Here is a 27,958-nt window from a genome sequence, read left to right on the forward strand (position 1 = left end):
CGCTCTCTCTCTCTCTCTGAAAACCAGAATAGCCATATTTCTGCTGTGGTGTGGTCTGGCATCTTACTGGAATAGTTCAAGGAAGGATAGTTTAAATAACTACAGAAATTACAGCTGGGAAATGTGCAAGTTCATAGTTAAAAATAATAAAACAGTTTTTAAAGAAAAAGAAACAAAATCAACCTGAAGTAACTCCAAAGCAAATTTTTAAGCAAAGTTACGATCTTCAACAGAAGTTGAAGGTGTGTGCATTGCCTGATTTCCTGTGACCACTGTGCAGTCTCATTTTCTGTATAATGCGCAGTCTTGCCATTAATAATTTGTTTGGGCGGAAAAAAATGCCTGTATACTCATTTCATATTGGAATAAAAGACTCCTGACCCGGACGCTTCACGAGGACTCGCCCAGAATAAGGAACTCTGGAGCACGCGCTGCTCAGGGCCAAAGGCGCAGTTTTAATAAACAGGGTAGGGACTGACGTTCCCACGGCTACGACGTCTGGTGCGTTTACTGACTTTGAGGACGACGTCGTAGTCACCGACGCTTCAGTCCTTCCATGTTGATTAAAACAGTGTCCGTGTGCTCCAGTGTTCCTTATTTAGGGCCGGTCCTATGAAGTGTCGGGGTCTGGAGTTTTACTCTTGTTTGAGCGCCCTGGCCTGTTGGGCACCTGTCCAGTCCTCTTTCATTTAGCTGGCTTGAAGCGCGTTGGGCATCTTCTTTATCATAGTCGTATTACATGCATTATCTGTGCGTTTCTGACTGGGATACTCAGATCAGGTGCCCCTGTAGTGCTTCCCATGCATGTGTATACAGGCCATTACTGCTCAAAATACACACACAGTCCTTATAAATCTGCCCTTTGAGCCCTAAGATTAAATATTTCCTCAGGAATCTACACTGTCTGCTCAGCCTGGCCTCAGTCCAACACCACACCTCCCGCAGCTGTGGGCTGAACCAGGAAGTCACTCCCCTTCTCTCTGTCACGCAGTTTCAGAGAAACGAAACTTAACTCTGTCAGTGTTAGCAGTAAAATGGCTGAAGGTGGAGGTTTACTGGATCAGGACCAGTTCAGCTGCCCGATCTGTCTGGATGTATTGAAGGATCCAGTGGCTATTCCCTGTGGACACAGTTTCTGTATGGGCTGTATTAAGGACTGCTGGGATCAGGATGATCATACTGGTGTCTACAGCTGTCCCCAGTGCAGAGAGACCTTCACCCCAAGGCCTGTTTTAAGGAAAAACACCATGCTGGCTGGAGTGGTGGAGAAGCTGAAGAAGACAGGACTCCAAGCTGCTCCTCCTGCTCACTGTTACGCTGGACCTGGAGACGTGGCGTGTGATTTCTGCACTGAAAGAAAGCTCAGAGCTGTCAAGTTCTGTCTGGTGTGTCTGGCCTCTTACTGTGAAACTCACCTCCAGCCTCACTATGAATTTCCTGCGTTAAAGAAGCACACACTGGTCAAAGCCACTGGAAACCTGCAGGAGAAGATCTGCTCTCATCATAACAAACTGCTGGAGGTTTACTGTCGTACTGATCAGCAGTGTATCTGTTATCTGTGTACGATGGATGAACACAGTGGGCATAAAACAGTCTCAGCTGCAGCAGAAAGGACTGAGAAACAGGTAAGGACTGAATTGCTTACACATTCAGTGAAAGTCATATTTTTTACAGGGATGACAGACATAATCTAGGTTTCTAGCTACAATATATGGGCTTATAAAATGGCTTCATTGAATGCTTGATTCTGATAAGCCTTTTGCCATTCTGCAGTCCAATATGTAAGGGATAATTCTTGATGAGGTGGTCAGCTATCGAGAAATGACCTCTGAAGGTCGTTATTTCCTGATAGCTGACTGCCTCATCAGGGGATTATCCCATTTATTACACAGATAATTATCTTATACAATGGTTACCAACAATGATTTTATATTAGCTACTTTTACCTTTATTGATTTTTATTGAATTAATCAGCTGAAATTGAAATATTTTTTGTGGCCCTTTGACCATATTATTTTAGCGTAATCTAGTGTCCTAGTTAATATAAAAATTCAGTTGGGTTTTAGGTCAAAATGGCCTCACAGCATGCTTGCCTCCACAGTGGTAATTATTTCCCGATTGCTGACTGCCTCATCAGGGATTATCTCTCATTTATGACCTTTGTTTTATTTCATTTAATTAATTCATTAAGTAGATTTTATTTTGAAATGTTGTATACATTTGGAAATGTCTTGAACACAACACTGTGATTTCCAGGACTGTAGTCCACAGTGATAAAGCAGTAAGAGCAGGAAGTGAACCCAAGTCAGCTCTCTGTGACAGCTCTGTTCACACCCCTCACCCCCCTATTCACTCCCTGAATGAGAATCAACATGGCTGCAGCAATTAGTTCACTCACACAGTTTAGACGCTTTATCTGTAAGGCCATTGCACTTTGCATACTGACCTGCTGTATATCAAACATGGGAAAGTATTTAGTTTGATCTGGGATATGAAAATACAGTTGCAACGTTTGACATTGTTATGTGATATGACATAACTGGGAAGATAATGTATCTGCAGAAGCAACTGGGGGAGAGACAGAGTAAATTCCAGCAGAGAATCCAGGAGAGAGAGAAAGAGCTGCAGGATCTGAGACAGGCTGTGCAGTCACTCAAGGTGGGTACTGACCAGAGGAGAAGACATCAGCTGGCTGCTGGAAGAGCCATTTCAGGGCTCAGTCAGGGCTCTCCTCCAGTCAGCCAGTGAGGAGCCCAGTGTTGGGCCACTTTCCAGCCCTGTGGGGCTTGATCCCACTGAGCCACACTGTGGGGAACAGGCTGTCTGGGGTCCCAGTAAGAGCCGAGTGAAAGGCCTAGTTAAAAGGCCTGCGCACGCAGCGACCGGCAGCAGTGATTTGTATAACAAACAGTTGTTAAAGTAAGCAGAATCCATCCTGGCTGACAGCACCCACCCCCTGCACCTAGAGTTTCAGACCTTGCATTCGGATTTCCGCTTCAAATACCCATTAGCCAAAACCAACAGATACAAACACTCCTTCATACTATCAGCCATTTCAATGCTGAACTCCGATAGAAAAAGGTAATACTAGCTGACCACCCAACCAGGCTTGATAATATTATGCACTTTATGTTTTCACAAAAATGTATTTTTATTTTTACTGTATTCTATGTTTTTACTTGTATTCTATGTTTTTTACTGCATTTTATGTTTTTCCTTGTATTCTATGTTTTTACTTTTTATTATATGTTGTATTTAATTGCCTTGGTACTGTTTCACTGCTGCACAACCAATTGCCCCACTGGGGACAAATAAAGTTCTACTTGAAAATGTACAGCCCTCCTCTCTCTGTGTCTCCTAACAGCGCTCTGCGCAGACAGCAGTGGAGGACAGCGAGAGGATCTTTACTGAGCTGATCCGCTCCATTGAGAGAAGGCGCTCTGAGGTGAAAGAGATGATCAGAGATCAGGAGAAGGCTGAGGTGAGTCGGGCTGAAAGACATCAGGAGCGACTGGAGCAGGAGATTGCTGAGTTGAAGAGGAGAGACGCTGAGCTGGAGCAGCTTTCACACACAGAGGATCACATCCATTTCCTCCAGGTAACATCACTGGCTCTCTGACAGTCTGCACTATGTACATTGTACATACATAGTGAGGTCTGTGCTTCATTTACAGTGTTCTACTCTGGTATCTGTGTTGAGAAAATTTTCTGTCTCTCTGCAGAGCTGTCAGTCTCTCTGTGTCCCTCATGGACTTGGAGACTTTCTCAGCATCACTGTCAGTCCACACGACTCTTTTGAGGCTGTGAGGAAATCTGTCTCTGAGCTGAATGACCGACTGGAGGATGTTTTCAAGGTGGAGTTGGTAAAAGTATCTGGAAGAGGTTGGTGGACAAACCCTACTGCCAAAAGTGGGCTTAGCCACTGCAAACCACACACTGGTGAGGTGCTCAGCCTATGATTCACTTTTACATCATGAAATACACTTTCACACATTATATATTAATAACAGGGATGGGTTACATTTCAGTTTGTCTCACAGGTTAAATGTCACCGTTTGTGGAGGCACAGTTAAAGTGTTCACAAAATGCTAAATGAATGAAAATTTGAGCAGCTTTATGTATGAGACATCCAATCCTCTCAGTATGTTAGGTTTCAGTCTTTGCTGGCTTGTAATCTTTTGATGTCTCTCCACAGTAGGGGAGGTCCATATTCTAGAGCCCAAGACCAGAGAGAACTTCTTACAACGTGAGTCTGTAATTAAACCTCAAATTAAGAGAATGAATCAACATTAGACGATTAGGTAACATGAATAAATATATGATTTGCATGGGGTGGCACGGCGGTGCAGTGGGCGGCTCTGTCGCTTCACAGCAAGAAGGTTGTGGGTTCAAATCCAGCCTGGGCCTTTCTGTGTGGAATTATCATGTTTCTGCGTGGGTTTCCTCCAGGTACTCCAGTTTCCTCCCACAGTCCAAAGACATGCAGGTAGGCTAATTGGAGACTCTAAATTGCCCCTAGGCGTGAGTGTGTAACTGAATGGTGAGTGAACGGTGTGTGTGCCCTGTGACAGATTGGCAGCCTGTCCAGGGTGTATTCCTGCCTTCTCACCCAATGCATGCTGGGATAGGCTCCCCCCGTGACTCTGCCCAGGATAAGAGGGTATAGATAATAGATGGGATATGAATACAGAAAATTATGCAAATCATAAGTGACTCGCTATTGGGATCTCATCGCATCTTCTCCTCCATCAGTTCCCTGTTAATTCAGCTGCAGTCCTCCTGGTATTAAACATATGGATCATATATGATAATACATGTCCTGCAGTCAGAGCTGGCTGCTGGCATAAATGCTTTATCCTGTCATTTAGGGCCACAACCATCCATGGGCCACACAATTCAAGCTCTATATTTGTGAGGGAGTGGGGGTTTTGGGAGACCAACCGCGACTGAACAGGGGGTTCTTTAAGTTATTCACCAGAGGTAGAATAGCCACAAAGTCTCAAGAGACAAGGACAGCGGAAAAATAACGGAAAGGAAAACAATACTGCTTAGGGAGAGTATCCCAAAGAAAAGCTCTACACAACCCACGTACTGGGTAAAAAAAACTAAAGCTTAAGGAGTATGAACTTTCTGAAAATAAAACTGCCGGAGCAGAAAACGGGGCAACTCAAAGAAAACAGACCTCGAACCGAGGCTGAAAAGGTAACACCCTAAAGAAAGAATTCTGAGTTTGGGTCGTGGCACTAACTTGTTGCCAACAACCTAATAAGCTAAAGACTGTTGTGCTAATTTTATAGCCACAACAATCCAATATCGCAACTCTCAATCCTTTACCTTTACCTTTACCTTTACCTTTACCTTTACCTTTACCTTTACCTCGCTTGATAGATTACCGGCTCTCGTGCAACGTAAGTGACACTGAAGCAAAGCTTATTAGCTTGCTCGGGGTTTAAATAGAACGCCAACAGGTGCAAATTGTAAAAAGAGTCAACTCAATGGCAGTAATAACTGAAGAAAAGGCGCAGAAGGAAAAGAAATGGTGGTATCAGCCAAAACCATGACAATATGTTTAAAAAAAACATTTGAATTGTGCAATATTCACAGTAAGGAGCGATTTTCATATTTGATGGTGTTGTTCTTGTGCTGGTTTCCTGGTACGTGATCACTGCCGACACAACAACACAAAAACCAAATAATTAATATTGATATAATAGTGATTGATTAATTGAATACATTGGAGGAATACATAACCGAAGGGAAAGTACCTAAAATAGGATACAGTTGCCTTTGGAATTATCTAGATTTCTGCATTAATTAATCATTAAATGTGTCACAATAATTGACAAACACACTCTGCTTGAAGTAATAACACACAAACAATTGAAATTTTCATGTCTTCACTGATCTCTTCTCCTCCTACAGATGCCTGTCAGCTCACACTGGACCCCAACACAGCACATCAATGCCTCTGTCTGTCTGAGGGGAACAGAGAGGTGACCCGTGTAGACGAGATCCAGTCATATCCTGATCATCCAGAGAGATTTGAGCACAAAGCCCAAGTGCTGTGCAGAGAGGGTCTGTCTGGACGCTGTTACTGGGAGGCAGAGTGCAGTGGGGATAGGGTTCATATAGCAGTGTCATATAAAGAGATCAGCAGGAAAGGGCTGGGTAATGACTGTGCTCTGGGACGGAATAACAAGTCCTGGAGTTTGCGCCGTATTAGCGCCAGTTACTCTTTCTGGCACAATGCTAAGCGCACTGAAATCCCTGCCCCCCCCTCCTCCAGAATGGGAGTGTACCTGGATCACAGGGCAGGAACTCTGTCCTTCTACAGCATCTCTGACACAATGACCCTCCTGCACAGAGTCCAGACCACATTCACTCAGCCCCTCTATCCTGGGTTTTGGGTTGGTACTGGAACCTCTGTAAAACTGTGTGATCTGGTATGAGGCAGGGAGTGAATGTGAAGATCAGCTGTAATTACAGAGAGGGGAATACACTGAAATGAGACAGGAAATGAGTTCAATTTAATTAAATATTGAACATTAAAAGATGAACTGGTTGAAATAAAAATGGAATCCAGACCACATTCACTCAGCCCATCTGTTCTGGGGTTTGCTTGCACTCTCATCACGTTTACGGTGACTATCTTATTGTAGTTTGCTGTCACGGCCAAGATTCAGTTCAAGGTGTTTTATAATTCTGTCTGCTGCTTCTTTTTGTATTGATTATGTAATGATGCTGGGAAATTGGGAATTGATTAATAAAAAGAATAAAATTAATAAAAACGATCATCTGCATTCAGCAGTTTTTCTTTGGGAGGGTTTCCAGGACACCGGTTCCCATGGAGACCAGAAGCCTTCATGCACTGATTGGTCTGGGCTGGTGTCCTGAAATGGGATTGGTCAGGACTGGGTCCAGAGATGGAATCGGTCAGAAGTGAAAGAGCTGGAAGAGAAGGTGCACATTCAGTCCTCACCATCAGATGGTGCCAGAGAGCCTTGTATTAGAGGCGCTTTGAGAGGCGGTAATAAATATGAGACGCTCCATTTCATTTTTTTCTCTTTATATGTCGTCCTTTAATAGACTGCGTTTCATAAATTATAAATGTCTCCACATTTCCCTCTCTGATATTTCATGCAATGTAAACATATTTATTAGAAGTTGTATTTTGAATGCAATAGATGAATATGTGAAGAACATAAGAATAAGGCCAGAGAATTTTTTATGATGAGAACAGACCATTCAGCTCCTCTAGTCTGATCATTCACCTGCAAGCTAGAGAGCATCCAGCACTGCATCAAGCCTGGATCTGAACTCCCAGAGTCTCTGCTTCTGCTACATGACCTGGCAAAGTGTTCTACAGATTTACATCTCTGTGTGAAAGAAAGTATCCTGTTATCAGCGTGAACTTTACCATGCCTAATTTCCACCTGTATCCCCCCTCTGTTCTGCTGACGGAACTCAATCTGCAAAATCATCAGAATAGGTGACAAAGTAGAGGAGGGCTGCCTAACCCTGTTCCTGGAGATCTACTCTCCTGTAGGTTTTCATTTCAACCCTAATTTAGCACACCTGACTCTACTAATTAGAATCATAACAAGATTTTCTTCTTCTTTTTTTTTTTACATCCTAATAAGATTAAAAAAGGCAAAGATTAATTTAAATTAAAATGATTTTAATGCACATTTTAGCCCTATTCTTCAATGTTTTTAAATGACAGTGGCCAGGTTATAGAATAGAAAAGAAGAACTTTATTACTGCCCATAAGGAGAATTCCAAAAAACAAAGCAAAACAAAAAACATTAACAAAACAGTGACAGAAACAGACAGTTTAACACAGCCAGAGAATGGCGATAATAGTAAATAAATAAATATATGAAATCCTATCTAAAAGATTAAAAAAGACACTCTGATTAATACATCAAAGGCAATTTGCTGCATAAGATCTCTGTTTCTCTGTAAAATACTGTCCGCTTTGACTGGTTTTGTTTTAACAATCCGGTCCAGCTTGTTATCAGTGTGCACACCCAAAGAACTTACAGGACGTCACAACCTCCACCTCAGCATCCTGAATGTACACAGAACGCACAGGTGTCACAGAACGCACAGGTGTCTCAGAAATCTTTTTCCTCCTTAAGTTCAGAGATGTGGACTCGCTCACCGAGAGAGAGAGAGTGAGAGACGTGAGTGAAATAAAACAAACAGGGCTGGGAAACTGAAAAGCTGAAAAGCTAAAAAACTGAAAAACTAAAAAACTGAACAGCTCAAAAGCTGAAAAGACGGAAAAGACTGAAAAGCATGCTGCCATGTGTGACTTCAGTTAATTATTTTGATCCAGAGCCTATGAGGGAGAATGGTTTTTGAAAGATTTTTATTTGTTTGTTTGTTGATAACCATTTATGATTATCGTTGCAGTGAAGATTCAATTCAAGGGTCAGATGTTGTACTGAGCCAAGTGTAGCTTCAGTGGGGTAACAGAAAAAAAAGAGCTGGAACCAAGCTGGCTCATTATAGCCCTTTCCCACTGTAGAGCTGAACCAGGCTGGCTCATTATACCCCTTTCCCACTGTAGAGCTGAACCAAGCTGGCTCATTATACCCCTTTCCCACTGTAGAAGTGGAACCAGGCTGGCTCATTATACCCCTTTCCCACTGTAGAAGTGGAACCAGGCTGGCTCATTATACCCCTTTCCCACTGTAGAAGTGGAACCAGGCTGGCTCATTATAGCCCTTTCCCACTGTAGAGCTGAACCAGGCTGGCTCATTATAGCCCTTTCCCACTGTAGAAGTGGAACCAGGCTGGCTCATTATACCAAGGGTGGAGCTTAATCATCATGTGAGACTTGATTACTTTTGTGACTCCATTTTACAACACTGGCCTACAGACAGGGAATAGAGTGACTGAGATGATTGTAGAGAAGCCTCTGGAATCACCATTGCTTTACAAGCTGTTTGGAGTTACTTCAACAGACAGAAACCATCTGGGCCAATCAGGCACATTCAGTAATTCATCCATTATCTATACCTGCTTATCCTGAGCAGGGTCGTGGGGGTGCTGTAGCCTATCTCAGCGTGCATTGGGCGAGAGGCAGGAATACACCCTGGACAGGCCGCCAATCTATCGCAGGGCACGCACACAGTAATGAAACAATAGTATTTTTAAAGATTTCCACGAAGTGAATTATCCCTTTAAACTTACACCTGCATACATAAGATTAAATTGAGCCTTCATGGGTTAATCACCTAAAATATATACAGGATTACGTTACTGATTTCCTCAATATGTACAAACGTTCAGATTTTTTTTCATCTCTTTCAAAGACATGTTTGACTTCTCTTTTAATTACTGTGTGTTGTATCTCTTTAGCATTGCATGTTTAACTTTGACTTTCTCCTTCACACTGTTTCTTTTATTTGTGTCTGCTGTTCTATTTCTTTTCTGCATTACAGTTTTTTTTGATTGCTAAGACACATTTAATGAAACAATTCCCCTTTTTCTCAGAACTATTAACACAATCCCAAAACTACACATCAATCAGCACAAACCTCAAACATCCATGCCAAACTCAAATTATCTTCTCAAAAACATATACTCTTCCATCAAAATTAAACTTTGCCTTCAAATGGCACACACAAGCCATCGAAAACACAGACAATGTAGATTACCCATAACACACCAGTGAGATAAATTCAAAGCACTACTGCAAAAACCTGTTATAGCAGTGTGTAAGGAGTTATTTTCTCCTGGTTATTCTACTTATTTTATGGTTTTCAGATTTTGATCTTTGCAATGTTACACTACTAACAAATGAGGGAGTGTGCAAATTTCCAAATATTTTATCTGTAGTACTGAAAAGTGATGCTGAGTGAAAAGTACTGTACAGTAACCACAACACAGTTGAAGGAACAAAAAAATGTAGTATTTTCAAAGGAGAGTAGCATTCATAAAAGGAACTCAGTATATGCAGCACTATAAACAAAAACAGCAATAAAATCTAAAGAACATATCGTCTGTTAATACACTTCATCATTACATAGACAGCATATCCTCTCACAGTAGTACAGCAGATACAATACGTAACATTACAGTAAATTATAATACCTGTTTTCTTGTCTGAAAGTATGGACAATGGATGCCACTGTGAAACGATTCAAGTTTGGCTGAACTCTCTGTCCAGCTTCCCTCATCATCATACCATGCACCAGCACATGGTCAAGGTGGCACGTATTTCGTCTGGGACAAATTGTCTCCTGCCTCTTCGTCTCCTTTGTCTTCCTGATCTTCGGACAGCTTGTCCATTTTGAGGATCCATTGTTCAAAAGCACACAGACGCAAACTGTGGCCCTATTTACTGATCCAGAGATTGTGACCGGTGTGTAAACAATTTTGCTGCCAAGTGTTTGCACCTAGAGAAAGGTGGGTTACCTGAGTTTAGGTTGTGATGACTTGAGTTAACTGTTTTGACTACTAGTGCTTGTTGCATGAGCACAGTGTGTAACCAGTGATTCATGAGAGCATTTGTTTGTAGAGATTTGCAGAAAAAGTTTAACAATTTGCAGCATGTGTTAAAACAAGTGAAAAGTGTTTTGAGAGATGTGTTGGTCCTCTGAGAACTGAAGTAATAATTTGGGAGTTTTTGCTAAAAGAACCAGTTTTAGTGTGTTAGCAATCGAGAAAAACTGTAATAATGTAATAATGCTGTAAAAACAGAGGGGAATTGATTAATAAAAGTGATCATCTGCAGCTGCTCATCTCTGAATTCAGACATTTCACAATTTCTTAAAGTTCCTTCCAAGTCAGGAGTAGCTTTGGGAGGGTTTCCAGGCACTGATTGCCATGGAGACCAGAGATGACATGCTCTGATTGGACAGGATTTTGGACCTGAGATGGGAGTGGTCAGAGCTGGAGTCCTGAGATGTGATTGGTCAGGGCTGGGGTCCTGAGATGGGATTGATCAGGGCTGGGATCCTGAGATGTGATTGGTTAGGGCTGGTGTTCTGAAATGGGATTGGTCAGGACTGGGTCCAGAGATGGAATCGGTCAGAAGTGAAAGAACTGAGATATAAATTATATATATATTTATATAAATATAAATATAGGAATATATGAGATGCTCCATTAGATTTTTCTTTTCTCGTCCTTTAATAGACTGTCTTTTAAACATTTAAAATATACTTCATTTTTTCCCTCCCTGATATTTAATGCAATTTGATCATATTTATTAAAAGTTGTATTTTGAATGCTACTGCTGAATTTGTGAAGAACATAAGAATAAGGACATGAGAATTGTTCATGATCAGACATTCAGCTCCTCCAGTCTGATCATTTACCTGCAAACTAGGGAGCTTCCAGCACTGCATCAAGCCTGGATCTGAGCACTCCAAGAGTTAAGCTATTCTGCTATTCTTCTCTAAAAATAAAATGTTCCATAATATATTCTACTAATTAGCAGCTCATGAATATCTCTAGCTGTTGAATGAGACGTGCTTTGTTAGGGTTGGAAGTGAAAACTGACAGGATCTCCAGAAACAGAGCTGGACACTCCTGATTTAAATACAAATCAAGACCACATTCACTCAGCTCATCTATCCAGTTTTTTTACTTTATACTTTATAATCCACACAGGTGGAGATGTGTCTTTGGCTAGAAGTGGCATATAAAAGACATTAAAACACATGACAAACACAAAACACATAGTTTATCACCTTGTCAAACCTGTTTCTTCATGTCTTAACAGGAGACTTTAACAGGACTCTGGTCTGGATTGAATCAATAAATTTTCCTTAATTTTTAAATTTTGTTTTATTTTGTATGCAACTAAACACATACAGTTCATTTTACAATACAATCTTAAAACCTCAGTCACCCACCACCCCCTGTTCCTCTCCAGCCCTAGCGCATACAAGCCTCATATATATCAGCAATGACATTTAATGGGTTTACTGTACAATGTATTTCATATAATCAGCACATTCATGAACATTCATTGCCAGAAATATATCCATCACAATCACTGTTTATGGATTTAATCTTATAATATAGGTCCACCGATTGATAACAATATTAATACATATCCCATAAAAATAAACACATTTTGGGCTACAGAACTAGGCTTTTCATTGACAGCTGGACAATATACACTAAACTGATAGAAACGCTTTTACTTCTAGCCAGACACTGCATTCTGCCCAGTGGATCAGGGACCAGCCCATGACTGTGACACAGTGGTACCGGGTCATATTTAAGGCCCTTCCTATGGAAACCCATCGTAGACCAATTTACCTGTAGAGCATACACACCTGTCGTTGAGGTGTAGACCATCACCAAATGATGTACCGTAACACTCAATATGAATACAAGGCCATGTCCATCAGGTGTATTTTATGTCTCTGTCTTCCACAGTTAATCTAATGATTACTATGTGCTGTTATTCTTTGTGTGCTGTCGTGCTCTGTGTTGTTTGTATGTTCTTTGAAAATGAATAAAATGTCATCTCAAAAGTGATAATAAAAATGACAAATAAACAATTAAAAGTCGTGTGAACATGTACCATATTCCAGTTGGTTAAAGCGCTCTGGAAACGACAGTGACAGTCAGTGACAGTAGCAGATATAATGGCAGAAAGGCCAGCGGTCATGTGACTCTTTGGCCCCCTACTGGCAGATACCTGAAGCACAGAGAGGCTGGGCTTGGTTGGCATGGGGACTGGCAGACAGCTGAAGCACAGAGAGGCTGGGCTTGGTTGGCATGGGGACTGGCAGATAGCTGAAGCACAGAGAGGCTGGGCTTGGTTGGCATGGGGATTGGCAGATAGCTGAAGCACAGAGAGGCTGGGCTTGGTTGGCATGGGGATTGGCAGATACCTGAAGCACAGAGAGGCTGGGCTTGGTTGGCATGGGGACTGGCAGATACCTGAAGCACAGAGAGGCTGGGCTTGGTTGGCATGGGAACTGGCAGATAGCTGAAGCACAGAGAGGCTGGGCTTGGTTGACCTGAAGATGAGAGATCTCTGCCTGCTCACAGCCAGGGGCCCCATATGAAGGGGTGAAGTTAGGAATTCTAAGGGCCCTGACTGAATGGGGCCCTCAAACAATTGTGCAGGGATGGGGTGGCCTGGGGGGGTGGGGCCCAATGCGTGATCTTTTCATGGGACCCAAAATCCCTGACGGTGCCCCTGTTTACAGTGCACCCCTGCTGCTGGTGATTCAGCCAGCAGGGGGCAGTCTACACACCGAATCATGCAGGAAACCCACTGTCCAAAGGTAGTGATGGGGACACTGTGCTGTAGAAGGTCCAGCCTTCTTGGTGAGATGGTAAAGAATTTCCAAACTGCCTCCCTACATCTGCTACCGGCTTCCTGTGCCGGGAGGAAGTGCTGCGTCGCTCTCGGCCGGGTACTCAGAGATGGTTAAGGACCGAAGGGAACCCAAGCGGGAAGTAATTCCTGAATCTTGTCCAGTCGAGGCGGTTGAGAAGGTGGAGGGCGACCAAGACTGGCGTCTCTTCCTCAGGGCTTCCTGCGGGCCTGTAGTGCTCTCTGTCCACATCTGCTCAGTGCTGCCACCTACTGTCAAACCACACAGCAACAGGCTCAGTTATGACTGACAGCTGCGCATCCGTGTCTGCAAAACTATAATGTGAATGTGCACAACTTCACCAAAAATAGGATATTCAGTGTGTATTCAGGATTTTGGAACTAGTGAAACATTTCAACGACTCTCAATAAGGTCTACAGTGACCCTTGATTATTTTACTAAGTTAAAATTGTAAGTGTGTATGTATGTGTGCTGGTATGTGTGTGCGTATGTGTTTGTGTGTATGTGTATGTGTGTGCGTATGTGTTTGTGTGTGTATGTGTGTGTGTCTGCGTGTGTGTGTGTGTGTGTGTGTGTGTGTTTGTGTGTGTGTGCGTATGTGTTTGTGAGTGTGTGTGTGTGAGTAACATGTTCACTGATGAGGGCATGTGTCTGAGACGTGTGATTTCTGTTTGCCAGAATGAAAACATTTTGATATCATTAGCCTGATTTTTACGTTAGGTGTAGATCCCTGGCGCGGGATGTACCCAGAATAAAACCTGTTTTGGGGTGAAATAATTGAACGTAAACTCTGTCAGATGTAGAACAAAGAAACAGACAGAAGAATATAAGTAGGCTCTATGGAATATTAGTGGGCTATACGGAATGTATGTACCGTATGTGGAATATTGTATATGTAGGCTGATGTGTGTGCAGATGGGGGATGCTTCAGATGCATCACTTACTGCTGGGTGGTTCAAGCTCAAGGCTGTTTCTCCTCCGGAAACCCAGGTTCGAGCTGCTATTCTGAGAATCCATCCCTTCACTCACTGTGAAACCACACAGCCACAGGCTTGGTTATGACTGGCAGCTACACATGCGTTTCTGCAGAACTATAATGTGAATGTACGCAACTTTACCAAAAACGACTGCTAACGTGTGTACAGATGGCAGATGTTTCAGAAGCATCACTTACTGCTGGGTGGACCAAACTGAAGGCTGTTCCTCATCCTGCCTCGACTCTGAGAGACCATCCCTTCGCTCACTGTCCAATCACACAGCAACAGGTTCGGTCAGCGCAGCACATACATGCGTTTCCACAGGATTAACATGCACCTAACTGAAATAACCTGCTGATGCCCACAATGAGACAGACTTGGAATGTTACGGCAGTGAATATATCAATCCCAGTTCTAACATTCCGCCAGCACACTGCCCCAGATACAGGTAGACCATGCAGGTCTTCATCTCCTCATTCTTTCTTTGTTCCATCAAAATTTTTCTTTCCTTTGCTGTAAAACACAACATTAATGCATTTACATTTCAATTTGTCAGCTCGTCCTGATATTCCTTTAAGGGACTAACTGTATGTAGTAGCACACAATGTAACTTCATTTATAAATTAATTTCAGGTTGTTGCTTCGTTCTCATGGCAGACAGCTTTGTCAGCAGCTGTACCACACATTACGCCCCCCCCCCCCCCCACTTCTAATTTGATTAAATCATTCTCTCCACCTCAACTTGTTGTTGTTGTGTGATTACTGTTCTGGCGCAAAAATGGCTACTGTACTCATCTGGGTGCTACAGATTAGTGGTGGTTGAGGTGAGTTTCTTGTTTGTTTGTTTATTCTGGGTCCTGCTAATCTTGAAGAGAGAAGAAAGCAAGACTATTTTCCACACAATTTACTATCAGTGTACTCACAGTTTAGAGTAATGGCGTGTTTGGTCTTTAACTTAGCTGGCAGTTTGCTTTTCTCTGTGTCTTTCTCTAGCGTTGCCATTAAAGACTCTCCAAACTCCTCAAAGAGTTCATTTCCTCTCCTCCTCCATTCCTCCTCAAATTGTTCTTTCAGTTCTTTTTCTCTCCTCCTCCATTTCTCCTCAAATTGTTCTTTCAGTTCTTTTTCCCTCCAGTTCATTTCCTCCACATAGCATACTTTCATTTCCTCAGCCACCTTCCTCTTTAGCATGTTCTCCACCTCGCGGTAGACCTGACTCATGTCAGGAGAGAACTGCTCCCCATCATTTCCCGCCACCATCTCCTCCATCTTCTCCAGCAGCTCTGCCACCTGAGCGCCATCGCCCCTGTTCTTGTTGTTGAAGAGCTGGTACCTGTTCCCGCATTTCTCCACCACCCACTGGAGGGTCCAGCCCTCCCTCTCTATGTGCTGCTCCACGCTCGTCTCTCCCAGTCTGTCCCCGAAGGTGAACAGCACGATGGTGTGTCTCCAGACGTCCTCACCGAGACAGCACAGGTGGTCCTGCAGTGCCCTCTTGTGTCTCTCTGTGTAGGCCATGTCTACAGGGATGACCAGGAGGACAGCATGGGGTCCTGGGAGGCACAGAGACAGTCCCCTCATGATTTCTTTGTCCCGCTCCAAGGTGCACCTTGCCAGATTATCCCACCAGCCTGGGGTGTTCACAACTGTGAGCCGTCTCCCAAAAACCACGCCCTCTTCTATCTCACAACACGCGGTTTCGCAGCTGGGGAACGCATTCCGGTCCAGGATGGTGGTACCCACCGCGTTCTTCCCCGATGATTTCTGCCCCATCAGGACCACCTTCATCTCGGGAAGATGAATGTTTGTCCCTACAATGTCAATCAACATGAAACAGACAGTCATTGCTTATCCTCACCACCATATAGAGTTCCACCACAGCTGAGGGGACTTTGAGTTCTTTTAAGCGAGAACCCATCAAAGTCAGCTCTTTACAATTTACTTTCAGGCTATGAAAGTTCAAGATCATATTACAGTTCTGCAACTACGTTCCACGCTTACCTTGACTATGTGCGGTCATGACATTGAAAATGAACTCACCTTGGAATCTCTTCCTCTGTTCCTTGGCTTTTGTCATCCTCCACTTGGCTCTCTCCTCCACGGCCTTCCTGTCCTCCTCGATGGACTGCAGGGCTCTCCCATCCACCTCATGGAAGCTCCCGCCATTTCCCGCCACCATCTCCTTCATCTTCTGCAGCAGCTCTGCCACCTGAGCCTTGTTGTCCTTGTTCTTGTTGTCGAGGGCGTGGTACCAGTTCCCACACTTCTCCACCAGCCACTGAAGAGCCTTCCCTTCCTCCTCTATGTGCTGCTCGATGGACTTGGCTCCGAGCCAATCAGCTCTGGAGAATAAAATCATGGTGCGGTTCCAGACACGCCCACTGATGAGCTGAAGGTGTTCCTCCACAGCTTCTCTTTGCCTCTCGGTGAAGGCCACATCCGTGTCGATGACCAGCAGGAAGACATGGGGTCCCGGCGGACACAGAGACGCACTGCGTGTCAGTTCCTGTTTCCCCTGCTTGGTAGTGTCGCGGACAGAGAAACCTTGCCACCAGCCGGGAGTGTCGACTATGGTTATGGGTGTCCCTTCCACACTAGCGCGTTTCACCACAGACTTCGAGGTCCCTTTCTTAATGTCAAACTCCTCGCTGCCCAGGATTGTGTTCCCCGACGCGCTCTTTCCAGCGTTTCTGCTCCCCAGCAGAACCACCCTGAGTTCTGTGGGCTGCTCTGCCCCTGAAAGAAAGAAAACTGAAAAATGACAACTGTAGAGACAGCTGAGAGAAGGCACGAGAGCACAAGATTAAGAACTTTTGATGGGAATGTTTTAAAGGGCATATCCTGAGAAGCTAATATTTAGAGTCATTTACATATAAAGTCAACTATTATTTGCAGTAATTTTGGTGCCATTTGCTCTGCATCTGAGTCATGTGGAAGTGACCTTACCCTGGAGGAGCCTACTCAGCTCCTCTCTGCGTTTGTCTGTCTGCATCTTCCTTTCCGTTGCCTTTGCTTCCACCTCCGTCTTCTTCGTCAGCATCATCTGACGAGTGCTTTCATCAACTTCAAAATGGCCGCCATTGTTTTCTGCCACCATCTCCTCAATCTTGTCCAGCAGCTGTGAGACCTGAGTGGGATCTTCCCTGTTCTTGTTGTTGAGAATATGGAATCTATTTCTGCATTTATCCGTCAGCCATTGCAGAGCATCTCCTTCTGTCTCTATGTGCTCCTCGATGCTTTTTTCTCTCAGCCAGTCACCGCAGGTGAACAGCACCATAGAGTATCTCCAGACTTTGTCGCCCAGGAGCGTCAGGTGGTCCACCAGCGATCTCCTGTGTTCCTCGGTGAAGGCTGAATCCACGGGAACGACCAGGAGGAAGACGTGGGGTCCGGGAGGGCACTCGCACACACTTCGCTTGATCTCTCGTCTGTCCGCCTCTGTGGTTTCCCTGAGAGATAAATGACCTTTCCACCCGGGCGTATCAACCAGGATCAGCTTCCTGCCAGCCACTGTTGCATGCCGGTTGTCGCTCTTTGCTGTTCTTTGTCTTCCGGATTCGAACCTCTCTTCTCCCAGGATGGTGTTTCCTGCTGAACTCTTCCCACCCCATCTTCCTCCCAGCAGAACAATCCTCAGCTCTTTACTCTCTGCAGAGTGCAAACAGAGAATCGAGAACCATTTAGCGATAAATGCTGGGAGTAAACACAGATCCTACACAAAACTGCTAAACAGCTACCTAAATTGGCTATGATATTGGGGTAATCTTTGTCCTAGTGCTCACCCTTCATGACAAATGCTGCTTATTGTTCTGCAACCACCCACAGAACAAAAGCTGCAGCAGAGCCTGGCATTGCTTGAGAAATGTTGTCAGAACTGGGCCCTGGCAGGACATGAGAAGAAGTGTAATTTTTAACCTTTTATAGAGTAGTTAAAAAAAAAATGTTCATTCGGAATTTGGAAGCCAGTGTTCCAGAGCTTCATGGCTTTCAATAACCAGAAGTGGTTGTTACATCAGCATTAGAATGCTCAGTTCTAATCACAAATTTGAGAATATATTTGTGGTCTCACATTTAAAACGGTGAAAAGAACAACACCTAGGGAATGCAGACTCATGCTCACTCTTGGGGATAAAACATTGGAACACTGTACATATTTAGGAAGAGAAGAAACTTCAGCTTTGTGGTGAAAACTAAAAAAGAAAACACAAAGCATAATACCAAAAAAGACGCTTTACAGAACTGATGTGATCGCAGAACTATGTCAAGAAAATTAGGCACAGCCCACAGTACTTCCCCACCAATCAGAAACAAGAAGATTACAATGAATTACAACAACCAATGATATTTTCTTCCCTGTTCCTTGTAGTTTACTGTAAGTATGCAGAGCCGTTTCAGGCCACACCCCTTCCTTGATGACCTCGTCATATTCCATGATGAATATATATTTTTTGATCATCATAATAAATTAGCTCCACAGAAATGTGAAATGTTTTCTCATGGTCATTTGACTTATTTGTTTGGTTGTATGTGTACTGAAGGTATCCAAAGCTCTCTCAAAGGTACAATAGGATAATTCCACAGGACTGGGTTTTTGGTTACAAGCATACAGATGCATTCAATGCAAATGCTGCTTAAAAGTCCAGGAATTCCCCCAATTTGAGAACAACTTCTGCACAATACAAAACAATCTGTGAACAACGTCTGCACAATTCAAAAGGATCTTTTCAGCAAGCAGGGGCTGTACAGCATACAACCCCTTACTTGCCCATGCACATCACGTTCTATAACCAAAACAAAATAAAAAAAACAAAAACAAAAACAACAGTAGTCATGAAATCACGCCTGAGAATCTATGATTACTTGCTAGCCAACAATTTGTGAAGGCTAAAAAGTTGGATCCTGCAAAGTATCATGTAAGAGGAGCATGAAATTTTCTGGACTCTTAGAGCTTCACTCAGAACTGCTTCACTTCAAAGTAAACAGGAGTGCAACTGGAATGTTTGTGGGAAGTGGTTATGCGCCGAACCACAGAGACCTGTTTTTCCCGTTGTGCTAATTAATGTGCGGCTTCTGAAGTAGATCATTGACACATGAGCTCAACATGTAAAAGCAACACACAGAATCGCTGTGTAGAAACAAGCCCTTTTTTCCTGCGTGATGTTTTCCCAACGTGCAAAACGTCCTCCGCAAAGGTAAACACCATCTTCTCTGCACGTCTAATCAAAGCCAAACCGGCTTGACTACATTAATTCTAAACGGGTTTGATATTACTCACAGGTGAAGGGCACAGGTGAGCATGTGAAGGGTAACACCTGAACAATTACTCCACAGACAAAGCAGAACACAATATTACATCAAAGGCTCATGGGAGTTTGTCAGCAAATAACATTGGGGGCAAGTAGACTTCAGTACAGGTAATCACACTAACCAGAGATTTCTGTACAGGTAATCACACTAACCAGAGATTTCTGTACAGGTAATCGCACTAACCAGAGATTTCTGTACAGGTAATCACACTAACCAGAGATTTCTGTACAGGTAATCACACTGACCAAAGGTTTCTGTACAGGTAATCCTTCTAACCAAAGGTTTCTGCACAGGTAATCACACTGACCTAAAGTTTCTGTACAGGTAATCACACTAGCCAGAGATTTCTGTACAGGTAATCACACTAACCAGAGATTTCTGTACAGGTAATCACACTGACCAAAGGTTTCCGTACAGGAAATCACACTGACCAAAGGTTTCTGTACAGGTAATCGCACTAGCCAGAGATTTCTGTACAGGTAATCACACTGACCAGAGATTTCTGTACAGGTAATCACACTAACCAGAGATTTCTGTACAGGTAATCGCACTAGCCAGAGATTTCTGTACAGGTAATCACACTGACCAAAGGTTTCTGTACAGGTAATCCTTCTAACCAAAGGTTTCTGCACAGGTAATCACACTGACCTAAAGTTTCTGTACAGGTAATCACACTAGCCAGAGATTTCTGTACAGGTAATCCCAATAACCAAAGGTTTCTGCACAGGTAATCACACTGACCAAAAGTTTCTGTACAGGAAATCGCACTGGCCAAAGGTTTCTGTACAGGATATCACACTAAACAGATTTCTGTACAGTTAATGATAATTTGTCCGCAATACAACATCTTTTACTGTATTTATTGTAAAAAAAAAAAGCAAAGTGCATTTCTATACAGTAAAATACCGCCGTGCTTCATTGTAAAAGGAGACTCACCATCGTTTCTCAGTAGTGACGCGGCAGTTGCCATTTGGGTTTCACACTTGTTTTCTTCTGTTGTCGTGCCGGTTCGTCCACACTTGGTTCTGCCTAAGAGATTTATTTATTGTTTTAATCAGCCGATCTTAAGTGAGAGTGCAGGAGTAATGAAGTAGAGGTCTGCTGCTCTGGATCTGCTTCGTTGTCACGGTCCCCTCTGAGTTCTCTCGCTGGGAGGAAACACCACCCTGTCGCCTGTAAAAACCTGAGCGGCCACCGCGTCCAGCACAATGAGGAGAATGTGTGATGAGTGTGAGTTTGCTGTGTACCTGGGAGGCACAGAGTATGCGAACACAGGTGGAGTGGGGTTGGTTGGCGGGGGGGGTGGTGTTTCCTGGAACTGTCTGGAATAGAATGGAATGCAATCACATGCATTATCGTGTTCCAACAGAAATGTGTTTATCATGAGTAGTTCATCATGTGCTTCAGAGAAAAATGTTCCGTCCAGTGTGAAGTGTGAACCTTCACAAGTTTCGCCTGAATGATTAGCATGGTGTTTTTTGTTGTTGTTTTTTGGACTTGGAATGCACATTCACACTGAGCACATCAAACAGACTTTTTGTTCGATTGACATGTAGAAGCATTCAGTGAGAATTCAGTCAGAAAATATTCTTTTCACAGAGCATTGGGTTTGCTGGCCATTCACCTGCAGTCAGTCTGGAGAATATTTAAGATCAACAGATAACAGAGCCTCCCTGCTGTTATTGCTGTTCTCTTGATTTCTCTGTGAGTTACTCATTTTCAAATGAATAGTTATGAATACACAAAAAATAATAATTTCCAAATCAAGAAATGAATATAAAAGAGTGGATCAAGACCATCAAAAACTACACTTTTAGTTTAATTATCAGATTATTAATTGTGAAAAAACTCTTGTGGAGAAAATGAGGAAATAAAAAGAAAGGAGAGAACATGGCATCTGGAGGTTCACAACCTACGGAGAGAGATTTCTTTCTACAAACAAATAGTTCAGTGCTTTATTTATTCATTTAATTAATTATTTGTGTACTTTTTATTTCTGTATAAAATACATCAAAAGGAAATATGAAACATTAAATCTTAAACATGTTTTAATTAAGATGTGCATTTCTCTAGTTCCCTTACATTGTTCCAGAGAAGAAATTCAGAGAGAATTTTCTCATAGTGCTACAATACAGAAAGCATTTTTTTAGTGCAGAAATTCATAAACAACCTATTATATCTAATGTATAACAATTACATATTTTTTACAAAAATGAAATGGCCGATTTCAAATAATGGCATTTTCACCATGAAACAATAAGAAACAGATTAATAATAACACGTAATTGACTAAAAAAACGTAATGAATAATCTGTAAAAAGAATCAGTATTAATCATTATTAATAATTGAGTTAATCGATAAATAGCCAGACAACAGTACATCCAAACCTAATATAAAGATGAAGAACAGTGATTCTTACAAACTTATAGAGACAGTGATGCCACTTCAAAACAAAAACGCCTGTCAGAGACAGTGGTTTCACTTTCAAATAATAATTTTTAAAAGTACAGAGACGGTGGTGTCACTTAAAAACAAACCCTAAACAGAAAGAGATGTCACTCTTGAAATCCTCCATGGGTGCAGTGACATCACAGGCGAGAGAGAGAAAGTAACTCCTCCTTCCTGGGATCCGAGGTTGGCCTCCTAACTCTGGTGGAGAGGCCCTGTGAAGCAGGGGTCCTCAGTCTCATCCAGAAAGGGCGGGTGCAGGTGCAGGCTTTAGTGTTTTATTTATTTACTGACCTTTATGTATAGAGGGTAAATTGACTGAGCAAGACATGCTCTTTTACAGCAATGCCCTGTTCCCTACTGCTGAGCAGTAACACACCTGACTCGACTAAAATAGGTCCTGAGCAGAGACTCTAATGGTTGATTAGTAGAATCAGGCATGTTGCTGTTCAATTGGAACAGAAGCCTGCACCCCCTCCGGCCCTTTCTGGGTAAGACTCAGGACCCCTGCTGAACAGGGCTAGGGGGGATTCAGGCCCCAGATATGTGCTCCTGCCTGGGGGGGCCAGACGCCCTGTTCCTCGTCCCGGGCTCCGCCCAGCAGGGTGGCCTCCATCTCCGTCCACGGGACGTCCCACTGGATCTCTGTGGCGTCCGGCTTGGTCTGGGGCCTCTCCCCTTTGGGGCCCTCTCTATGGGAGCTGCCCATGGGACAGCCGCTGCAGCAGGAACACTTCAAAAGGGACCTGCTCGTCCCCCAATCCCCAACCCCAAAAAAACCCCAAAACCTGTTATATTCCCATTCCGCTGCCTTGGTAAGCAATGGGGGGGGGGGGGGGGGGGGGGGGGGGGGGGTTTGGGGCTCTTTCACTTTCTCCTTAAAATTAGCATTCCGTTCAGACGCAGGAGGCCAGGTAAAGTGGGTTAAATTGTGCGACAGTTTTAAAATGCTTTAATTCTTTACATAAATGCAGAGCAGCTTGCAGTTCAGAATAAATTCAGCATTAGTAGCTGACAGCCGCCCCCTGCAGGCACAGAGTGTTACTGCATATCAAACCCATTGAGATAGATGGACATTTTAACACACCTGCGGTGACAAGCCAGCAGAGTGAATGCCAGAACGAGGAGGGCTCCCAGAATGCAGCAGGGCACCACCGCCATCAACCAAGAGCCTGTGGGAGAAGGAGCTGAGACACACCAGGATATCAACAAAGCAGCAAAACGAGTGTGTGAGTGTGTGTGTGCGTGTGTGTGTCCGATTGAGAGTGATGTACCTTCTGTGGGCGAGGTCGAGGGCACTTGCAGGTCTGTAGGAGAGATCCGCTGTGTTTTGAGAACACCTGCTGGGCAACGAGCAAAAGGGACGTGATGGAATTTTCCTCCAGTCAGAGAGAAAGCAAACATCCCAGGGAATCGCACATTCTATTTTTAATGATCGTTTTATTTTATCCATGAAATTGGAAAATGGAAATTTTCATCTTTCGTCTTCGTCCTGTTGTTTCCTGCTATAGCGCCCCTCGCTGTGACGCCTGGAACTGCAGCTTGCGTCGCGTTAAGAATGTCAGGTGACACATTTTAGAACGCAGCGACGAGTGAATCCGACTTTGCGCAGCTCGAAGCGAGCTGCATTGGCGTACTGACGTGCGGTGTGTTCCCAGCCTTAGGCTTGGCCTAACACATAGACTCTTAAAGACTGGGAAAATTAGGATACATATTTCAAATTCTTAACCACCAATTTACACCGTTCCTGCAGCATCAGCCTTATGCATAATTTTCAGCATAAATATATAATCCAGAGTGACAATCCACACAAATGGCAGTTTGTGAAATATAAATACAATCCACTCGTCCAAAAGGATATTTGCAGAAGCAATTCAGGTTGAGCGGCTTGTTCAGGAGTGCCTGCTCTCTCTCTCACCCGACTTGCGTGAGTAAACGCTGCGTCCCCTCTCAGTAACGCTCCTGGCGACCAGCGCGGCAGCGCGGCCTCACCTCGCACGGACAGCCAGCTCCCGGCGCTCTCCGTGCCGTTGGGGCCCGCGCAGGCGTAGAGACCCTGGTCCGCCCCGGTCACGTTTCGGAGGGTCACCTGTGTGCTGTTCAGGGGGTGCACCTCGACTCCGTCCCGGTAGAAAGCCGTCGCGTTGGCTCCCTGCCGCCAGAGGAGGCAGCGTAGAGTCACGGAGTCTCCCGCGGCCACCGGCTGGGCAGGGCTCTGAATGATGATTGGCCCGTCTGTGTGACAGAGTGAAACAGGCATTAGTGTCACTGAGCAGAGCACAGATAGAATAGATTGAGCAGGGCCAGATCAGTGTTACTAAGCAGAGCACAGATAGAATAGATTGAGCAGGGCTGGATCAGTGTTACTAAGCACAGCACCAATTAGGCAGTAAAACTGACTCACAGACTTACAGACCACAGTAATGTTGACAGTGCTGGTGCGTCTCTCTCCCACGTCAGACTCGCACCAGTAGAGGCCGCTGTTGCCAGAGTGCAGGCCGGAGATTTGGCAGGCCCCAGGCCTCTCCGTACTCACAGTGCCCCCTGCAGGAATGCAGCCAGACTGCACCCCTGAGCCCGAGATGTGCTTCAGTGTCCAACCTACAGAAAAGGCACAGCATTTTTCAAATTTATTTTTACTTTAAAGTTACTTTATTACGGAAAATTAGTTTATAAATGTAAACCTGCCAGAAATCCAGGATAAAATAAGATATATATATATATATCTCGTGCTGCATGGCTGCAGTGTGAACTGAGAGTGCTGCGTCTTGCCTGTGGAATTGTCCTCTCGGTTGGGGCACCACAGAGTCATCTTTTCCCCCTGGAAATGCTGCCTGCTGTTGGGGTGCAGGATGAGCAGGGCTGGGGGGTGTTCTGGGGGTGGGGGTTGACGGGGTTAAGAGAGAGGGATGAGCGAAAAGGAGAGAGAAATCTCTCATAATTATTCAATTAGAATCCTTTTGACCTGACATTTTAGCTTCATGCACTGGGCAGCAGCTAGAAGACAGCCGTCTGAGTGACCCCGCACGGAGCTTTGTGTCGTGCGGAGTGTGGATCTACGGGTGAACCAGAGCTGGTGTACGGCTAGCACAGAGCTGCCATGAAGCTCGAAAAAGGATTCAGCCCTCTGGGTACGGGGTACTGTCCCTCTGGGTGCGGGGTACTGTCCAGCTTGACCCACCTGGCTGTGATGGAAGACCTGCACCTCTGACCTCTGACCTCTGGCAGGTGACCTGCACGTGCCCGATTCCACCTGCTGAATCAGGGCCGGCTGCATGGGGCTGCAGGGACACCCACCTGAGACGTTCAGGTGGACGGCGTTGCTAGGCAGCGACAGAGTGGGCGGGGCCCCCCTCTCCGCGCAGCAGCAGTACAGCCCCCGGTCAGACGTTTCGGCCGCGGTAATGGTGTAGCGGCCGCCCGCCGCCCCGCGCAGTCGGGTCTGGGGGCAGGGGGCGGGGGGGTCGCCTCTGAGCCAGCGGTACGTCCAGTTCCCGGGGGGGTCCCCGCTCACCCCACACCTCAGGGAGACCGTCTCCCCAACGTAGACGCTCGGTCCGGGGGGCTCCACGGTGAGGGTGACCCGGGGGTCTGAGGGTGGGGGTCGGGGAGGGCGTGGGGGAGAGGCTCATCATCACACCCCTGCAAGCCTGTCACAGTCTAGCTCTGTCATGTGTGTGTGAGCAGCGTGCACATATGTGTGTGTGTGAGCAGGGCGTATGTGTGTGTGTGTGTGCAGCGTGTGTGTGTGTGTGAGCAGCGTGTGTGTGTGTGTGTGTGTGAGCAGGGCGTATGTGTGTGTGTGTGTGTGAGCAGGGCGTATGTGTATGTGTGTGTGTGTAGCGTGTGTGTGTGTGTGTGTGTGTGTGTATGTGAATGTCAGAAAGCTCTGAATACCTTGAGACATCCCAGGATGGAGTGATGCTGTAATCACTGAAAAAAGGTGACATCATCACTTTCAGCTCAATTATGACATCAGCACTGTGAGTTTTATTAAGACATTAGCATGCACACTGGAATTTACATTATCACCAGCACTGATAACACTAATTATGTTATTATGACATCACAGCAGCCAGTGTTGCCTTCTTCATCACTACGGAAACAACCCGTTGTTTTATTATTAGTCTTTTTCAAAATTCCACGTCAGTGTTCCAGAGCTCCACTGCTTTCAGTTACCAGAAGTGTTTGCTGCATCAGCACTGGAATGTTCAGTTAAGATCATTCCAATCACATATTTGTGATCCTACACATAAAGCAGGGTTTCCTCAGTCTTATCCAGAAAGGGCCGGTGTGGGTGCAGGCCTTTGTTTCAACCACACCTGATTCTAATAATCTAGGTCCATTGCAAAGACTCTAGTGGTTGATTAGTAGCATCAGATGTGCTACTGTTCAGTTTGAACTAAAGCCTCCACCCTCACCGGCCCTTTCTGGTTAAGAATGAGTGCCCCAAGCCTTAAGGGGTTAAATAGATCAATCCAGCTCCGATTTGTGGTCCTTATGTATCACTTACAGCTCATATATCGACACATTTATTCATCCTTATTGTTTACATATTTATAAACAATTTCATATACAAGCGCAGGCAGAATGATGAGCAGAGGGAGGGTCCTTGTCCCTGAAACAGTCTAACGTTCTGGCTCTCAGGCTCGCCTGCAGTAAACATTGTGCTTCTAAGATTGTTATCCTTCCGATAATTAGGGAGGAATCCTCCAGCCCTTCCTGCGCCCCGCCCACTTCAGTCTGGCGGCTCCACCGGGAAAACAAAAATAAATAAAAATATTAAAAAATAAAAAAGTTCACAAGGAGCAAAATGCAAAAACACGCACACTGCTCCAGGATTTATGTGGGCAAACATGGAACACATAGGAATTCTGATATCCACAACCCTTGTGTTTCAAAACTTTTTTTTTGTTGCGTGAATTTTATGTTTATGCGGCACGAATCACCAGTTTTGGTGGACGGAGCCGAAGCTGTAGCCGCTGATATGAGCCCACATAACTCACAGACCCAGAACACGCATTTCGTCTTCAGGACACCTGAATGCGTTTGATGTACCGCAGGTGTCCCGCAGTACCGCGGTTTGCACCTGTAGATGTGTCGTACAATTTGCGGTCTGCATCCGTCCTCGTGTGTACATGTACATACGCGTACGTGACCTTGCAGAGGCGGGAGAACTAGATTTCTCGCATCTCTTTCTTGAAACTGATGAAAGAGCGTGCTTTCTCGGGGATTCTGCGTTTTTTCTGTTGCATTTCCTGAGAGCTACACTGATGTTCTCCACTTTTGTTGTCTGGCGAATGCTGGCAATGTAAGGTACTGGTGTACACAAGGCTGAATATGCAGTTATCTGGATTTCAGTCAGTTAAACAATGTTGACAGCCACTGCGTCAATTTGATATATTGTCTGGATGCAAATAAAGCCTCATAATAACAAAAAACAACAACAACAACATAAAAAAACATTTACAATCGATCCAATATTTCAAATCAGCCTCTCATGATAATAAATGGGACACACACACACTTTATGCTCATGCTAATATTTCTAGATTTAAATTTGAGAAATTATAGATGGTAAGTAACAGAGGCTTTTATTTTTTATTTAATATCTGTTTTATTTTAAAATATATATTTTTTATTTAATACCCCCCCCCCCCCCCCTCGCCTGCTGTACTTACCCAGAGCCACAGCAAAAGAAGCAGCTCCCATCCTGGCCTGAACAACTCCAACTGTGACTGGACAGCTACTAATCTCTCTCTCTCTTTCCCCCTCTCTCTAACTCTCACTCTCTGTTTCTCTCTCTCTCTCCCTCCCTCTCTCTGACTCACTCTCTTTCCCCCTCTCTCACTCTCTCCCTGTCTGTTTCCCCTCTCTCCCACTGACTCTCTCTTTCCCCCTCTCTC

The 27,958-nt window shown here is 44.5% G+C and overlaps 4 protein-coding genes and 1 long non-coding RNA gene across 8 annotated transcripts in view; 2 read left to right on the top strand and 3 right to left on the bottom strand.

Moving 5' to 3' along the window:
* The window catches only part of LOC118225953 (tripartite motif-containing protein 16-like), a 972,804-nt gene that overhangs the window by 87,482 nt on the left and 857,364 nt on the right, over nt 1-27,958 (top strand). The gene's annotated exons all lie outside the window — the stretch shown is intronic.
* On the top strand, nt 926-6,792 carry LOC118225971 (E3 ubiquitin-protein ligase TRIM16-like). 2 transcript variants are annotated; one of them, XM_035415139.1, is made up of 6 exons: nt 926-1,625; nt 2,563-2,658; nt 3,365-3,598; nt 3,723-3,939; nt 4,196-4,246; nt 5,923-6,792. In XM_035415139.1, the coding sequence occupies exons 1-6, from the start codon at nt 1,035-1,037 to the stop codon at nt 6,447-6,449; spliced, it is 1,716 nt and encodes a 571-aa protein (XP_035271030.1). In that variant the 5' UTR covers nt 926-1,034; the 3' UTR covers nt 6,450-6,792. The 2 variants fall into 2 exon arrangements, with proteins under 2 accessions (XP_035271030.1, XP_035271031.1); XM_035415140.1 differs by having other exon boundaries at nt 927-1,625; nt 3,723-3,882.
* LOC118226050 lies at nt 11,803-14,736 on the bottom strand. The gene is made up of 3 exons (XR_004764944.1): nt 14,494-14,736; nt 14,264-14,347; nt 11,803-13,570 (listed from the first exon to the last, which is right to left on the bottom strand). It is a non-coding gene; the product is annotated as an uncharacterized LOC118226050 (long non-coding RNA).
* On the bottom strand, nt 14,742-20,838 carry LOC118225116 (GTPase IMAP family member 8-like; the record flags this gene model as incomplete). The annotated part of the gene is made up of 5 exons (XM_035413160.1): nt 20,540-20,838; nt 17,243-17,944; nt 16,337-17,032; nt 15,220-16,107; nt 14,742-14,809 (listed from the first exon to the last, which is right to left on the bottom strand). Coding segments are annotated over exons 1-5 (2,388 nt in total), but the record flags the coding sequence as incomplete, so codon positions are not given.
* Nucleotides 21,671-27,812, bottom strand: LOC118226005 (high affinity immunoglobulin gamma Fc receptor I-like). 3 transcript variants are annotated; one of them, XM_035415224.1, is made up of 9 exons: nt 27,734-27,812; nt 25,950-25,985; nt 25,350-25,643; nt 24,825-24,926; nt 24,465-24,653; nt 24,045-24,287; nt 23,327-23,392; nt 23,140-23,239; nt 21,671-22,798 (listed from the first exon to the last, which is right to left on the bottom strand). In XM_035415224.1, the coding sequence occupies exons 1-9, from the start codon at nt 27,762-27,764 to the stop codon at nt 22,573-22,575; spliced, it is 1,287 nt and encodes a 428-aa protein (XP_035271115.1). In that variant the 5' UTR covers nt 27,765-27,812; the 3' UTR covers nt 21,671-22,572. The 3 variants fall into 3 exon arrangements, with proteins under 3 accessions (XP_035271115.1, XP_035271116.1, XP_035271114.1); XM_035415225.1 differs by having other exon boundaries at nt 23,140-23,224; nt 23,327-23,395; XM_035415223.1 differs by having other exon boundaries at nt 23,327-23,395.

This window comes from Anguilla anguilla, chromosome 4 (genome assembly GCF_013347855.1).
Source record: "Anguilla anguilla isolate fAngAng1 chromosome 4, fAngAng1.pri, whole genome shotgun sequence".
Taxonomy (NCBI): domain Eukaryota; kingdom Metazoa; phylum Chordata; class Actinopteri; order Anguilliformes; family Anguillidae; genus Anguilla; species Anguilla anguilla.

Excerpts from the sequence above, each read along its gene's own strand:
- LOC118225971 (XM_035415139.1), top strand. The coding sequence starts at position 1,035 with ATGGCTGAAGGTGGAGGTTTACTGGATCAGGACCAGTTCAGCTGCCCG. Across the intron at positions 1,626-2,562 it reads CAGAAAGGACTGAGAAACAG|AAGCAACTGGGGGAGAGACA; the intron begins GTAAGGACTGAA and ends ATGTATCTGCAG. Across the intron at positions 3,940-4,195 it reads CCACTGCAAACCACACACTG|TAGGGGAGGTCCATATTCTA; the intron begins GTGAGGTGCTCA and ends GTCTCTCCACAG.
- LOC118226005 (XM_035415223.1), bottom strand. The coding sequence starts at position 27,764 with ATGGGAGCTGCTTCTTTTGCTGTGGCTCTGG. Across the intron at positions 23,396-24,044 it reads GAGCTGGCTGTCCGTGCGAG|CAGGTGTTCTCAAAACACAG; the intron begins GTGAGGCCGCGC and ends CTCGTTGCCCAG. Across the intron at positions 23,240-23,326 it reads CTCGACCTCGCCCACAGAAG|CTCCTTCTCCCACAGGCTCT; the intron begins GTACATCACTCT and ends GGTGTGTCTCAG.